We start from the raw sequence: 14,293 nt of genomic DNA, 5'->3' as shown, positions 1-14,293 counted from the left end.
GATTGGGAGAAACCCGCCTGTCCTCAACCAGGGCCAGGGCGTTTTCGGTCCTGGCTCCAGCCTGGTGGAACTCTCTGTCTACTGAGACCAGGGCCCGGCAGGACTTTTTATTGTTTTGCTGGTCCTGTAAGATGGAGATGTTCCTGCCAGGCATATGGTTGAGGATGGGCCTGGCCTTCTGCCAGCCAATAAACAGAGGGAGACTAAAAGATCCGAACCTCCTCTAGAGTTGTCCACCTCCTTGATCTTGCTTTTGGCTATTTAGGAGCACTTATCAGCTGCCATCTGGATATTAATTTTTTAACTTATTGCACTGAATGTTTGAAAGTTTTTAGATGTATTACTGTTTTTATAATTGCATAAATTTTATATGTTTTAAAATTGTTGTAATCCGCCCTGAGCCCGTTTATGGGGAGGGTGGAATAAAAATCCTAAATAAATAAGTAAATAAATATATTCCTCATTTAACTTCAGAAAGCCATATGCATGTGCCCTTACATGTCAGTATCATTATTAGGTAGCATTACAGAGCAGGTTACTTACATTACAATTGGAAGACCCATCAAGAGTTGGGTAAGGACCATCAGGCCAGTCAGAAGAGTCCATGCTGCCTGACTGCCTATGTTGTGCTTCATATTCCTTAAGCTAAAATTAAAATAACATACATTAACAGATAACATTTTATCTCATTCTAATTTTGTTTAAATTTTTGCGTTTTAACAATAGCAAATCTTTGTAAATATACCAAAACTATACATTTCAGTGTTTAAATTATGCACAGCTTTTGTGACAATACCATATTCCCACTCTCCAGAAAGTTCAAAAGGAACCTAGACAAAGATATGGATGAAAAAACGTATGGAACAACCCTAAATAGGCCTACTCAGAAGTAATTTCCATGTTATTCAATGGATCTTACGCCTCGGACAGTATCCTTGGGATTGTAGCAGTAACATTTAGAAATGAATGAATGCTTATATTTTCAAGGAGTACCTATATGCAAGTCAGGGGAAAATCACTCCTTCTGAATTTAATGGAGAAAAAGCTAAGTGTGTATTGAAATTTTGGCTTCAAAGCACTATTACATGGTTAACAACAATTTTATTAGCAGGGTTGCTGAGTGTTTATGTTTAGTTAAGCTATGATGCAATTTTCTTATATATCCATATCTATCTCATATACTAACAGCCACGTAGCCCTGATATGTGGATCTGGAGATTGGAGCCATGAACAGACAAGACAGATCTTCCTGCATGCCTAAAAAATGCCCTAGGTTTGCAGAAAAATACAAAATCTAACCCCCCCCCCCCCAAATAATAAAAGGAGCACCTGTAGCTTTAATCAGATGTTATTGGTCGCTGTTGCTAGGCAGCCATAACAGTTTAGCCAGTCTTCTAGGCTTGGTTTATGTCAGTAAAAAGCAGGGGAACAGGTCCCTTTCTAGGGATGTTTGGGACTTTGAGGGAGAGCCCATTGGGGCCAGGCCCAGAAGTAACCACTTGATACCACAGGACTTGCATGATTCATCCAGGACTTGTTGCTTGCTACTGTTCAACAGCAGCCACACCACAAAAGACACTGTTACATAGTGGTTAGATTTTCAGCATAGGAGCTGGGAGACCAGGTTTAAATCCCTACTCTGCTGGGGAAGCTCACTGGGTGACTGATGCTGTCATATCTCTACATCTCAGGGTTATTGTGAGGATAATAAGGAGGTGAGGAGAATAATGTAAGCTCCTTTGGGACCCCACTGTGAAGGAAGGCAGTATACATGAAGTAAATTAAAAAATATAGCTGAAGATGGGGGATAGATAAAAAGTACATTTAGTAGGTTTGAAGGAGAGACGGATGTAGAGAAAGGTGAGCATATGGAGGAGGGAAAGAGGAAATAATATGGGAAAGGGATACAGGGAAAAGTCAAGTACTCCTACAAGTCCTTGCAGTTTCCCCACTCTGCAAATGTGCCTGGCTCGGCCAACACCATGCAACTGGGTCATAGGGGAGAGGCTGCCAGTGGGGAGGGAGAAAGATGACAAAGGGGCTGACAAAGGTGGGTGGGAAGGAGAGAAGGAAGAGATGGAAGCAGGAAAAGGGGAAGAGGTTATGGGGACAGGGAAGGGAAAGAGGACATGAGGGGTAGAGGAAAATGAGATACTCTCCACAAGTCCTTGTGGGTCCCCCACTTGTCTATATCTATATAAAGATATACATACATATACACATGTGTGTATCACTCAGCTAATCAGTAAAAGCACAGCACAACAGTGAAATACAATAGCAACTAATCACAAGCGTGCCTTACTTCAGATCTATGTGCTTGGTCAGAAGGAGCAGGGCATGAGTACATTATAGCCCGCTTCTGCACAGCTCGTTGTTTCCGCCTTTTCCTCGTTTTGGGTCTGTGTTTTGTTGACTTACTACAACAATTCATCCTCCACATGCAGTACCCAACTTTGGTTGTGAGGTCACAGGGAAACCTCCAAACATCCCCCCCCCAAAAAGAGTGGTTTTGGAGGGAAGGTTGGGCACTTTCATCATCATAGACAAAAAGCGTTCATGCACCTTTAATTCTTTTTTTTTTTTACTTTGCACATATGCAATTGCATGCAGTTACTGTTGCAAGCAGGCTTCTGTGGCTGAACAGAAATGTGAAGAAGGAAGGGTAAGAGCTTCAGAGGAAGAACTGGTTGGAGATTGAGAGGAGGAGGAGGTTTCTTCAGGAACACTTCAAATTCATATGCCAGAACATGCCAAAAAAAAAAAAACATTGGAAACCCGCAACAAAAAAAAATATTAGAGCAAATGTGGTCCTGGTAAATATGCAGAAAATCTGATTTAAAAAATGTGCACATGGTTGGCAAATGATAATGTGTGCATCTTGGGAAAAAGCTGCCACAGTTCCGAGGGTGAACTGCACCTTTCAGGACATGCGGAAACAGCCATATTCTCCCACTCACAAGAAATTTAAGAAGTTATATCTGTTTAGACTTTATTTCTCCTTAGATGCCAAATGCATGAAATCACCAAACAGAATCTCCAAATATTGTTAATTATGGTAATTCACCTACAAGGTTTTTGTGATCCTGATGTGATGTGCTGTGATGTGAACTATCATTTGGCAGAATATCACCTCCCTAGAGATAATCAAAGAATAAAGGTAAAAGAGAGAAATATTTCCAGCATGTACCCTCGCAAGTGCTTCCTCAATAGTGATCATCTTTTCCTTGACCATCATCATTAGCTGGATCCGCTCCTCATCACTCATTGTGATCTCACTGGCCACATAACCAACATCTTCTCCTGAAGGCAGATGAAAAAGATGGAAGAATAAATATTTCACAAAGCCAAAGCAAGATCAAGCTTACTACTGAATCATCATTTCCCGTGTTCTGATCTCGGTTTCTAAGTTAGTCAAGTTTTCTAGGTTAATGTCAATCCATATTTTGAGAGACATGCAATATTTTTATTTGATGACAGGGAAAATGATAAACACATTTGTCTCCAGTGACCTATTTTGCTTTCTCAAATCAATACAGCTTAGAAAGAAGGCATGGCCTAGAATATATGTATTATGCCTCAAAATCATTACAGAAAATGGCAGAACAGCAAAAGAAATGTTTGTTTAAATGCTGGTGTGCTGGTCATTTTAAAAAGAGTGTTTTTGTACTGTACATCTGTCTATCACGTTTAGTACAGATGTATTTAGTGTTTCATGTATAAGGAAATTTCTGCCTTTGACAGGAAAGAATAGCAAATATTGATAGCATGAAATGGCACTTTTTCTAAACTCTGAACTTAAGGTTTGCTATATTTTAACATAGTAAATTGTTGCTCAGTTTACATCTCAAAGAAAAGGAGTAAGTTGCTGCTACAGGCTTGCTAATAACAGATTTAAATTAAATATCAGCAAATTTACACACACAGCACTATATTTTATATGTATAACATGGATTTTTTTCACTTTAACAGAAAGGTTCAATGTGCAAGTAATAATGCACACATGATCTTGATAATTATTGGGGATGTGAGTACACAGCTTGTCCAATATCAGAAAAGGTTTGCTGCTTAGAAATTGTCCTCCTAAATATCTATATCATTCAGCCCAACTTGAATAAGTAATCTTCATCCAACTTATCACCATATAAGCTACATAAGAGAACAGGCATATCATTTACTTCTGTAATTTTTACTTTTGTTGAATAAAGAGTGTAAGTAGTATATTAACAATGCAATTGAAGGAGAGTTACTCTAAGCCCATTGAAATCGATGGGCTTAGACTGGAGTAACTCTGCTTGGGATTGCACTGATTGTCATGCATATCATCTAAACCTATTAATTTAAATAATATTGGAAATCAACATGGATAATTTAACCAAAATAAAATTTTCAGTTATTAGATCATATTATTGAAGCTCCTAGATAACTTAAGAATCACTTGGTTTATATATCAGAAAGCAGAGTATTTCAGAGAGTAGCTGGAAAATCTCCCGTATATTAGATGAAGTTACTATTATGAGAAGATTCTTTTTTCCCCTTGAAATACTTAAGTTATTCTAAAATACACACTAATTAGCTCCAGTTAGATAATGTTTAAACATCTAATGTGATAAAATACCATCCAAGCAAAGTTAAAAAATGCAAAAAAAGAATATTATCCAAGCTGTGTTGGAGACATTCTAATCATGCAAATAGGTTTTAATAAAGTGCAAAGACACCTGAAAGGTAAGACAGCCAATATTCAGAGAAAGTCAGAAAATTAAATCGCAATACAGACGTCTTTTGACATTGGCCAGCTCTACTGTGTTCTGCATAATGTGTGTATTACACGTACACACATGCAGAGGGTAGGAGAGACAGTTTATATATACGTAGCTGTTTGGAGAACTCATAATTCATGCTACAGGCTCTGTGCTACAATCTGGCTTTTCACCTCATTACCAAAAAGTATCAGGCAAATCCAGGCATCTAAGAGATACCAAGTTTTCAGAGCTCCAAGTCAAGAGATGAATTATTCTATCTGTACTATAATTTGACATATACTGTTTTTCAAAATTGTATCACTAAAGTTGTAGTCTTAAATGGACTGTAACCCTAATGATGCCCACCACGGTTTCTTTTGCTATGACTGCACACAGGATGCCAAGTCCAAGACCTTAATTCTAAACATACGTAAGTTACATACAAGTTAATTTTTAAAAAAATATCCAGAGCTGGAGGTGAGCAAGAAAAGCTATTTTTTTATGCCTACACAATTCAGCTCTGTGAATTATGAAACCACACTAAACTCCAGCTTCAACCCAGGCTGAACTTGAGTTTAGCATGAAATAGTTCTGAATGGCTCCACAGCTCTGGAAAAGGTTTAGAAAGTGCCAACTTTCTAATACTGCAGAAATAATACTGAACAAAAAAAGTACCATCAGGGAATTGAGACCATCACTGTTATGTTACTGCAGTTTGCTAGTAAACATCTTGGTTACAAGCTCATTCACTTTACGAAGCTTCTTACAGAATTAATGCATGGAAGTATATAGCAGAAAAACATTTTAAAAACATGTACCTTTTGAAGACTGCCTCATTAGCCCTTTCTGGTTCTTTCGGAAATTTTGCCAGAAATACTTATTCTTCTTTTTCCAATCTCCTTTACCTATAGTGAAACATAGAAGAAACATGAATAGCAAAATATTGACTTGTTTAAAGATGAAAAATCAGGTTTTGTCTCCATATTCCTTTTTAAAGTTATTTTTTCATTTACTGAATTCACCTTGCAAAGAATGTCATTGTTAACATAACTGTTAAAAGCCAAATTCAAAGCCTACAATATAATTTCATCTTCTGCAGGTTTTTCTATTTTTTCGTAAGAGGGAGCTAATTTAGTAGGCAGGGTCACATGATCATTATCTACTTTTGAAATTTAAATTGTTTCTGTACATTTTCTAGGTAAAGTAAAGGTGGAGATGCAGATAAAAGAAAGCAACAGAATCAGAAGGGCTCATAGGATTTATATATAAAAAGAGCAAAAAGTACTAAGACGGAGTATACTGACCTACAGAGCTTTCTTCGGAACTTGATTTATGAAAAGAGAGCCTAAAACACAAAAGAAAAACAGAATGATTTTGCAGCAAGCTTCGCCTGTCCCATGAGAGTTGTCTAGTTACAGTAAGCCAGGGTTAGGAGCTTCAAGAGGACCCCCCCTCCTCTCATTTACTGATGAATGCACATTGCAGCCAGCAACAGTCTCTGAGCTTCAGCCATACTTACACAAAGGCATTAGCTCAGCTCCAGTCTGAAAGCTTTGAAACAAGCTTCTTGTGACTGATGCAGAAAAATATGTATGGAGGACAAAAGAGTTAAAGTTACAGGGTCAAAGGCGAATGTGCGGAAGAATGTCCTTACTCTCCCCTTCCCTCTCCTCCCGGTTAGCCTCATCAAAAATGAGTAGAACTATTTCTTGGGGGAAAAGTTACAGGCTCTGGTACCATATTCTATGCTATGCCTTTAACTCTGCATTTGACAAATATGTCTGTAGTGGTTTCTTCTGCAACAATCACAATACTTTTTTTTGCTGGAAGTTATCTATATATTACCTTGAGTTTAAAATGTGGAATACTGAAATCACATACAGCAAAGGTTGATGAGCAATGTAAGAACTATTATAAATTGTTAGTATTATACAATAAAGAAATAATTGCTATTATATTGTTGTTTTGGAAAATAGGTGCATTATGCCTACCTCCCCGCCCCCAGCCCAGGTAAGTTATGTATTATGACTTGGAAAAAGAATTGGAGCTCCCTGGCCCATGAAACAGGTGCTATTGGCTCCTTTCCTCATACTACTATTTTGTTCCCTCACCCCACAATGGCAGATTATCAGGGCATTTCTCTCACACAAAAGAGAAAAGGGCTTGCAGCCAGCCTGCCTGCCTTTACTACTACTACTGCCTTCACTACTACTACGATATGCCTCGCAGGCTCTCTTGATTCCTAACTTGAACCCAGACAACCCTATTTACCCATTTTCAGCAACATGGCATCAAACATAGTCAAGCAATATCCAGGCCTTGGAAGCTACATGTACATCATGCAAGATTGCTGATTGAATTTTTTGGCTACATCTATTTAGAATCTTCCGTTCCTGTTTCCCTCTCTTTCCTACCTAATTTGTACTTAGGCATTAGGAATTGTTCTCCTCAAAAAAGAGATGCTCAGACCAAAGGCTGAGAAAAGGACAAGCAATGTGTCCCTGAGACAAAAGCAGTTGAACTCCCTCCCCCGTGTGTTTTTAAAAAACACTAGATACAGAACAACTGAATGCTATATGAGGACTATTCTTTGTCATATTTTCACACTACTTTGTAATGAAACACTACACAGCAACCAGAATTTATAAGCAAGTTTGAGAGGAAAAAAAGCTTAAACAATTTACCTTTACACTGTCTGGCAAAATAATGATGAATTAACCAACACACGGATTTTTTTTAAAGTATTCTTTTGGGACCATTGGAGAAAGTTCAGATTCAAGGCAATATACATTTTGTTCCAATTACTCAAACTGTATTAGCAAAGTACTATGCAGTTTTGTACTTTAAACATACGCAGAGTTTGAAAAATAAGATGATTATTTTAGTTCAGTTTTAAGTTCAACTACACCATGATGTATGCCCTGTTTTTCAGAATCTGAACTACTGCGTAGTCTGCATTTTCTAGGATTAGCAGCAGAGGGCACTGCAGAGGTTTTTTTAAACAATCTGTTTTGAAATGAAACCAAACTGTATTTTGTTTTTAGATCAGCGCACAATGTAAATGATCCAAGTCATTAGAGGCCAACAGTTTATAAGCATGAAAAACATAATCATCAATTTGCAGAGACATCATGAAAAGGGAAATGATAGCATGAAGTTTAATTTTGATTCAGTAAATTCATCCAAGCAAAGGCAGTAACAGCAGTGCTTGGACATGGCAAATCATCTTTCTTCTTCAGTCTGATTAGAAATTTAATCCAGAGCAGTCAGCCAGGCAGCCAATTGATACAACCAAATTCCAGATCTGGGCTGCACCAGGTGCATGCTGGAAGAGAGCCATTGCTAGTTTCCTTACTCATGCAGTTTACACTTGGGACAGCTTGTAAAAAGAAAATTAATGGCTTGGGTGGGTTCACAACACCAGCAGCCAAGTGCCCGATTGTTCAGAAAGAGCTCAAAGAACAGGCAAATAAGAATAAAATCTTTCCCTTTTTCTTAGGCTAGGTCTATGAAAGCAACATTTAAAGCACTATTTGGAGGGAATATGTGTACAGAGTATAAAGAATCAGGGTTGTCGGGTTTTTTGTGAACATTCATGCCAGTTAATTTCTTATGTGGTCCTATAATGTTGGCCCATATCAAGTCAGTGAGTCCCACTCACATATGGAGCTTTATCACAAATTCATTGCTTATATCTGGGATTCATTTTGTTTTTATTCTTGGGAGACACATACATGCACAAATAGGCATACAGTCTTCTAAATATGTCACAGTCGATATCATAAAACTTGTAACTTCTGCATAGTTGGGTGCAGTCATAACCACTGTTGTCACAGGCAACAAATGACATATAAGGAGGAAATATCCACAATGCATAATTCTACTTTCAGTACATTAATGTAGCTATGTAATGGCTCTAGGAATCTGCAGCACCATCAAATAGCATGGGAGTGATTTGCAGAAATGATATTGATATAACAAAACATGTTGTGGCCCACAGAAGTCTATACAATAGATACAGAAATCTACAAATTACATTCTTACAGAATCTCATAGAATCATAGAGTTGGAAGGGGCCATACAGACCATCTAGTCCAACCCCCTGCCCAGTGCAGGATCAGCCTAAAGCATCTCTGACAAGTATTCATCCAGCCTCTTCTTGAAAACTGCCAGTGAAGGGGAGCTCACCACCTCCCTAGGCAGCTGATTCCACTTTTGAACTACTCTGACCATGAAAAAGGTTTTCCTAATATCCAGTCGGTACCTTTGTGCATGTAGTTTTAGCCCATTGCTTCGCGTCCTACCCTCTGCTGCCAACTAGAACAGCTCTTTGCCCTCCTCCAAATGACAACCTTTCAAATATTTAAAGAGAGCAATCATGTCCCCCCTCAACCTCCTCTTCTCCAAACTAAACATTCCCAAGGCCCTCAGCCTTTCCTCGTAGGGCTCAGTCTCCAGACCCCTGATCATTCTCGTCGCTCTCCTCTGCACCCTCTCGATTTTGTCCACATCCTTTTTGAAGTGAGGCCTCCAGAACTGCACACAATACTCCAGGTGTGGCCTGACCAAGGCAGGATAGAGAGGGGCTGTGACCTCCTGCGATTTCGATGCTATGGCCCCTTTGATACAACCCAGGATTGAATTAGCCTTTTTTGCCACCGCATCACACTGACTGCTCATATTCAGTTTACAGTCCACTCTTACCCCAAGATCCCTTTCACATATACTACTGCCCAGAAGTGTATCCCCCACCAGTATTTGTGCTTCTCATTTTTGTGGCCCAGATGTAATACTGTGCACTTGTCTTTGTTGAATTGTATCCTATTCACAGCTGCCCACTTCTCCAGAGTATTCAGGTCCTGTTGAATTTTAATTCTATCTTCTTGGGTGTTGGCTACCGCTCCCAATTTGGTATCATCAGCAAATTTAATGAGCAGCCCTTCCACTCCTTCATCCAGATCATTGATAAAAATATTGAAAAGTACCGGGCCCAAAACCGAGCCCTGCGGCACCCCACTGGACACCTCCCTCCAATCTGAGGAAACGCCGTTGACCACCACTCTTTGAGTGCGGTCCTCCAACCAGTTCCCTATCCACCAAACTGTCCTATAGTCTACTCCACAGTCTTCCAGTTTGCCCATCAGAATGTCATGGGGGACCTTATCAAAAGCTTTACTGAAATCCAGATAAATCACGTCAACAGAGTTCCTCCGATCCAGTAAGCTGGTCACTCGATCAAAGAAGGAAACCAGGTTGGTCTGGCAAGATCTGTTAGGAACAAAACCATGCTGACTTCCCCAGATCACTGAGTGGTCCTTCAGATGCTTACAGATTGATCCCTTTAAAATGTGTTCTATTATCTTCCCAGCAACAGAAGTCAGACTGACCGGCCTGTAGTTTCCCGGGTCATCCTTCCTCCCTTTCTTAAAGATTGGGATAACATTCGCTCTTCTCCAATCTTGTGGCACATCCCCAGTCCTCCAGGAGGCCTTGAAGATGATGGACAGGGGTTCTGTAAGTTCTCTGGAAAGTTCTTTCAGCACTCTTGGGTGCACCCCATCCGGCCCAGGGGATTTGTATTCATCCAGTGCAGCCAGATGCCTCTCCACTGCCTCTCTGTCAATGTCAATTAGCCACTCAGGTGTCCTGCCACATTTTCTACTATCTCTAGATGTGCCTGAGTTCTTCAGGGAGAAAACAGAGGCAAAAAAGTCATTAAGCCTGTCTGCTTTTTCTCTGTCCTGCATCAGAGTTTCTCCATCTACTCCCAAGAGCGGTCCAATTGCCTCTTTTACCTTGCGTTTGCTTCTCACATATCTGTAGAAGTTTTTCTTATTGTAGCGAACCCTCCTGGCCAGATCCAGCTCGTACTGAGCTTTGGCCTCTCTGATGGCTGATCTGCAGTACCTAGTAACCCTCATATACTCCTCTTTAGAGGTCTGTCCCTCTCTCCATTTCCTGAACATTTCCTTTTTCTCCCTTAGCTTATTCTGGAGCTCTCTGTGCATCCACATCGGTTTCCTGGAGCCCTTACCATGTTTCCGTCTTGCTGGGATAGTGAGGGCTTGAGCTTGCAAAAGCTCATGTTTGAGAATGGCCCACCCTTCACTCGCTCCTTTCCCTTCCAGCACACTCCCCCACAGAATGACTCTCATCAAGCCTCTGAGTTCATCAAAGTTGGCCCTACGAAAATCTAACCTACGAGTCTGGCTACGAACTTCCTTGGCTCCCCACAGCAACTGGAATTCAAGAAGGACATGGTCACTTCCCCCTAAGGTCCCCACCACCTTCATCTCATCTACCAATTCTTCCCTGTTGGTTAATATCAACGGGGAAGAATTGGTAGATGAGATAATAATCATATGTTTATCTATGAAGCTGCAATCTTTTAGAAACAAAAAAAATCCCAGAAAGCAAAATAAATGAAATTTTATTTTATGGCTACAGAAGATATTGTAATCTCCAATTTTTTAAAAAAACATTTCCTTGCACAGATCCCCATATGTGCCCCAGAGGATGCTCTGATTGGGAGAAAAACATCTATTGGTGGTCCTTGGCCCCAAGGAGGCCTGACTTCAACCAGAGCCAGGGCATTTTTGGTCCTGGCTCCAGCCTAGTGGAACTCTCTGTCTACTGAGACCAGGGCCCGGCAGGATTTATTATCGTTTTGCCGGGCCTGTAAGACAGAGATGTTCCACCAGGCATATGGTTGAAGTAGGGCTTGGCCTCCACCAGCCGGAAAAAAAAACAGAGAAGAATATAAAACCTCAATCCCTCCCTACTAGGCCTGTCCACCATTTTATCTTGTCGAGCTGTGCTTGCTGCTTATCGATTGCCGCTATTTGACTGTCATTAGTGTATATTTTATGAGTGATTTTCTCTTTTAAATTTTCTTTTAAATCTATTTATGGTTTTAACTGTATAAATTAATTCTAATATGTTTTTAAACTGTTGTAATCCGCCCTGAGCCCTCCATGGGGAGGGCAGAATAGAAATCCAAAGTAAATAAAATAAATAAACAAAATTGTATCAAACAATTAATGGGGAGTCTCTTTCACATGGACCTACATAGAGCAAAGAACAAATACTTTTCCATGTGTCAGTTTAACAATTTATCAGAAAGACTCCATTTGTTTCCACTAAAAACAACCAAGCTAGTTATCAGAAAGACTCCATTTGTTTCCACTAAAAACAACCAAGCTAGTTAGGCTCAACTAGCAGATACACAGGATTAGGGCACCAGCATTATGGGTTTATAAAAAATAATTAGAAAGTCCTTGAGGACGCTTTCGTGATTGACAAAATGGCACTAGGGACCCTTTCCTACATTTCCCCAAGATTAACCACCCCTGAAACTCCTGAGTGAGGCGGCACATAGGGTTAGATCAAATGCAAAATTTCCGCTTGTGTGGAAGCTCTTCCCCAAGTGGAAATGCAAGAAAAAGACTACAATAGCTACTTGCCATATGTCATATTCATTGTATCCCCCCACGTGCATTTCTGCTTGCGCAAGATACTGTACAACCTCACTTCTGGGCATAATAATATATAGGGAAGGGAGTGCTAGGTGTTGCACAAGTCGAACTATGCTAAGTCTGTTTAGGTTTCCACTTGTGCATGGCTGGATCCAAGTCACTGTGTTTGACTCATTTTTCCAAAATAAATACATTTATTCAATCTGTAAAATATTTCAAGGAACTAGCAACCAAGCCTGTTGTGCGAACAAATACAACAGGTTCTAGAAAACAGATTTGGTGGGCGCCTTCCTGGCAGCAAGTGGCCTCCCAGTCTGCGCCTCTTGGCCAGGCCCTGCCGTCCCATTGTAGGGCCTTGTGAGCACTGTCCCACCAAGCTGCAGGACCATGTGAGAGGTGTGCCAGGCCTTCCCACCACCTCTGTGGCTGCTATGGGGTCTCTGGAGGGCCGCGCCACTGCACTAGGCCTTCCCGCCACTGCAGCGACCTCCTTGGGGCCTCTGGAGGGCCATGCTGCCACACCAGGCCTTATCACCACCACGGCCTCCTTGGGGCTTCTGGACAGCCGCACACTGGGCCTTCCCACTGATGCAATAGCCTCTGAGGCAAGCTGTGTTGCCAATAACTCACTTTTTATCTCTGCAGAGGGGCCTGCGAGTGCGCTTGCACCAGGATAAAAAGTGAGTCATCGACAACACAGCTTGCCTTTTATATAATAGAGATACTTATCTCCTAATTTTTTTCTTAAAAATACATTTTGAGAAAATAACAATATACAATGTGTTTAAGATCCAAAGGAACTTTTGTTTTGCTGCTGGAAATATCATGTGGGGATAACTGAATACTGTCTGAAGCAGAAAAAGTTAAAGGATACTCCCACAAACACTCTCCTGCTTAAATGTGTAGTTTTCTAAGGCTACTGTGGCTTTAATAATCCCAGAAAATTCACAAAACTAACTATAGCATCTGTTTTTTACCTTAGACAGATTTAGTAGGACAATTAGATGCATTTCCATGAAATTATGTCTACTAAAGACTACAACCTATGTTAAATCAATAAAATCTCCATGTTTAGAGACAGTATACTTCTGAATAGCAATAATTAGGAAGACTTTTGCCTCTAGCTGGCCACTCTTAGAAACCAGCTAAAGACAACAGGAATCCTCTTTTTATGCTACCAGTTTTAATTGTTTATTTCTGTATTTTTAAATTGATGTGATCCACTCTGGGGAGAGTGGACTACAAACTGAATGAATTAACAAACAAACAAAGGAATGAATGAATGAACAAACAAACAAATAAATAAATGAACAAACAAGCCCTTGATCTGATCGAGAACACACAAACCCTTGATCTGATCTAACATGAGAGCGTTACAATGGAGAATATTTTGTAAGGTGCATCATTTATAATGGTTTCACATTTTTGATCTTTTAATCATATATATATCAAATTAATAGCATAAACTGAACTTGGAAAAAGGTGTATCAGGAATTATTTGGAAGCACTTGGGATTTGAAAAGATACATGATTCTGCAAGCAGAGTTTAGGCTTTAATGCCTCCTGTGGGATTTATTTCTGAGCAAACATGCATAGGATTATGCTGTCAGAAAAGTAGAGAAGGATGGCTACTCCTGCTTCTGAAGAAACTCCAGATGTCAAGTCCTCTTCTTCCCTATGCCTCCAGCTGCCACTCCTGCACATGCTGCACAACCCAAATCCAAATCTCCCAAATGACAGGTGTCCAAGTTCTCTGCCTCTTTCTTTCCAGACTCAATGCATATAGGGATTTGTGTTTCTATCTGAACATCATTAAGCATAGTGCTTCTTATACATTATTCCAGCAGTGCTTAAAGCATCCTGTATAAGGTAGGTCAGCATTATTAGTCATGTATTACTGATGAGGGCTTAGAGATTATAGCCACCTAAGGTCACCTTGTGAATTTGAGGCAAGAAGTAAATTCTGAACCAGGAATTTCTGTATTATCAACTCAGTTTCCTAGCATCTGTATTATACTGGCTTTCTTTTCACTGTTGGAGAAGCCCTGGTAGTAGTTAAGAAAGCAACGTCTGAAACAG

At 40.1% G+C, this 14,293-nt stretch overlaps 1 protein-coding gene across 1 annotated transcript in view; it reads right to left on the bottom strand.

Moving 5' to 3' along the window:
• The window catches only part of SASH1 (SAM and SH3 domain containing 1), a 189,981-nt gene that overhangs the window by 78,484 nt on the left and 97,204 nt on the right, over positions 1-14,293 (bottom strand). The window contains exons 5-8 of the mRNA XM_054969939.1: positions 6,044-6,084; positions 5,558-5,644; positions 3,188-3,300; positions 544-645 (exon numbers count right to left, since the gene is read on the bottom strand). Coding sequence (XP_054825914.1) covers positions 544-645; positions 3,188-3,300; positions 5,558-5,644; positions 6,044-6,084 — 343 coding nt within the window. The remainder of the gene's footprint in view (positions 1-543; positions 646-3,187; positions 3,301-5,557; positions 5,645-6,043; positions 6,085-14,293) is intronic.

Source organism: Eublepharis macularius, chromosome 1, assembly GCF_028583425.1.
Source record: "Eublepharis macularius isolate TG4126 chromosome 1, MPM_Emac_v1.0, whole genome shotgun sequence".
Lineage (NCBI taxonomy): Eukaryota > Metazoa > Chordata > Lepidosauria > Squamata > Eublepharidae > Eublepharis > Eublepharis macularius.
The sequence above is the reverse complement of the archived record's forward strand: the minus strand, read 5'-3'. Positions and strand labels throughout refer to the sequence as shown.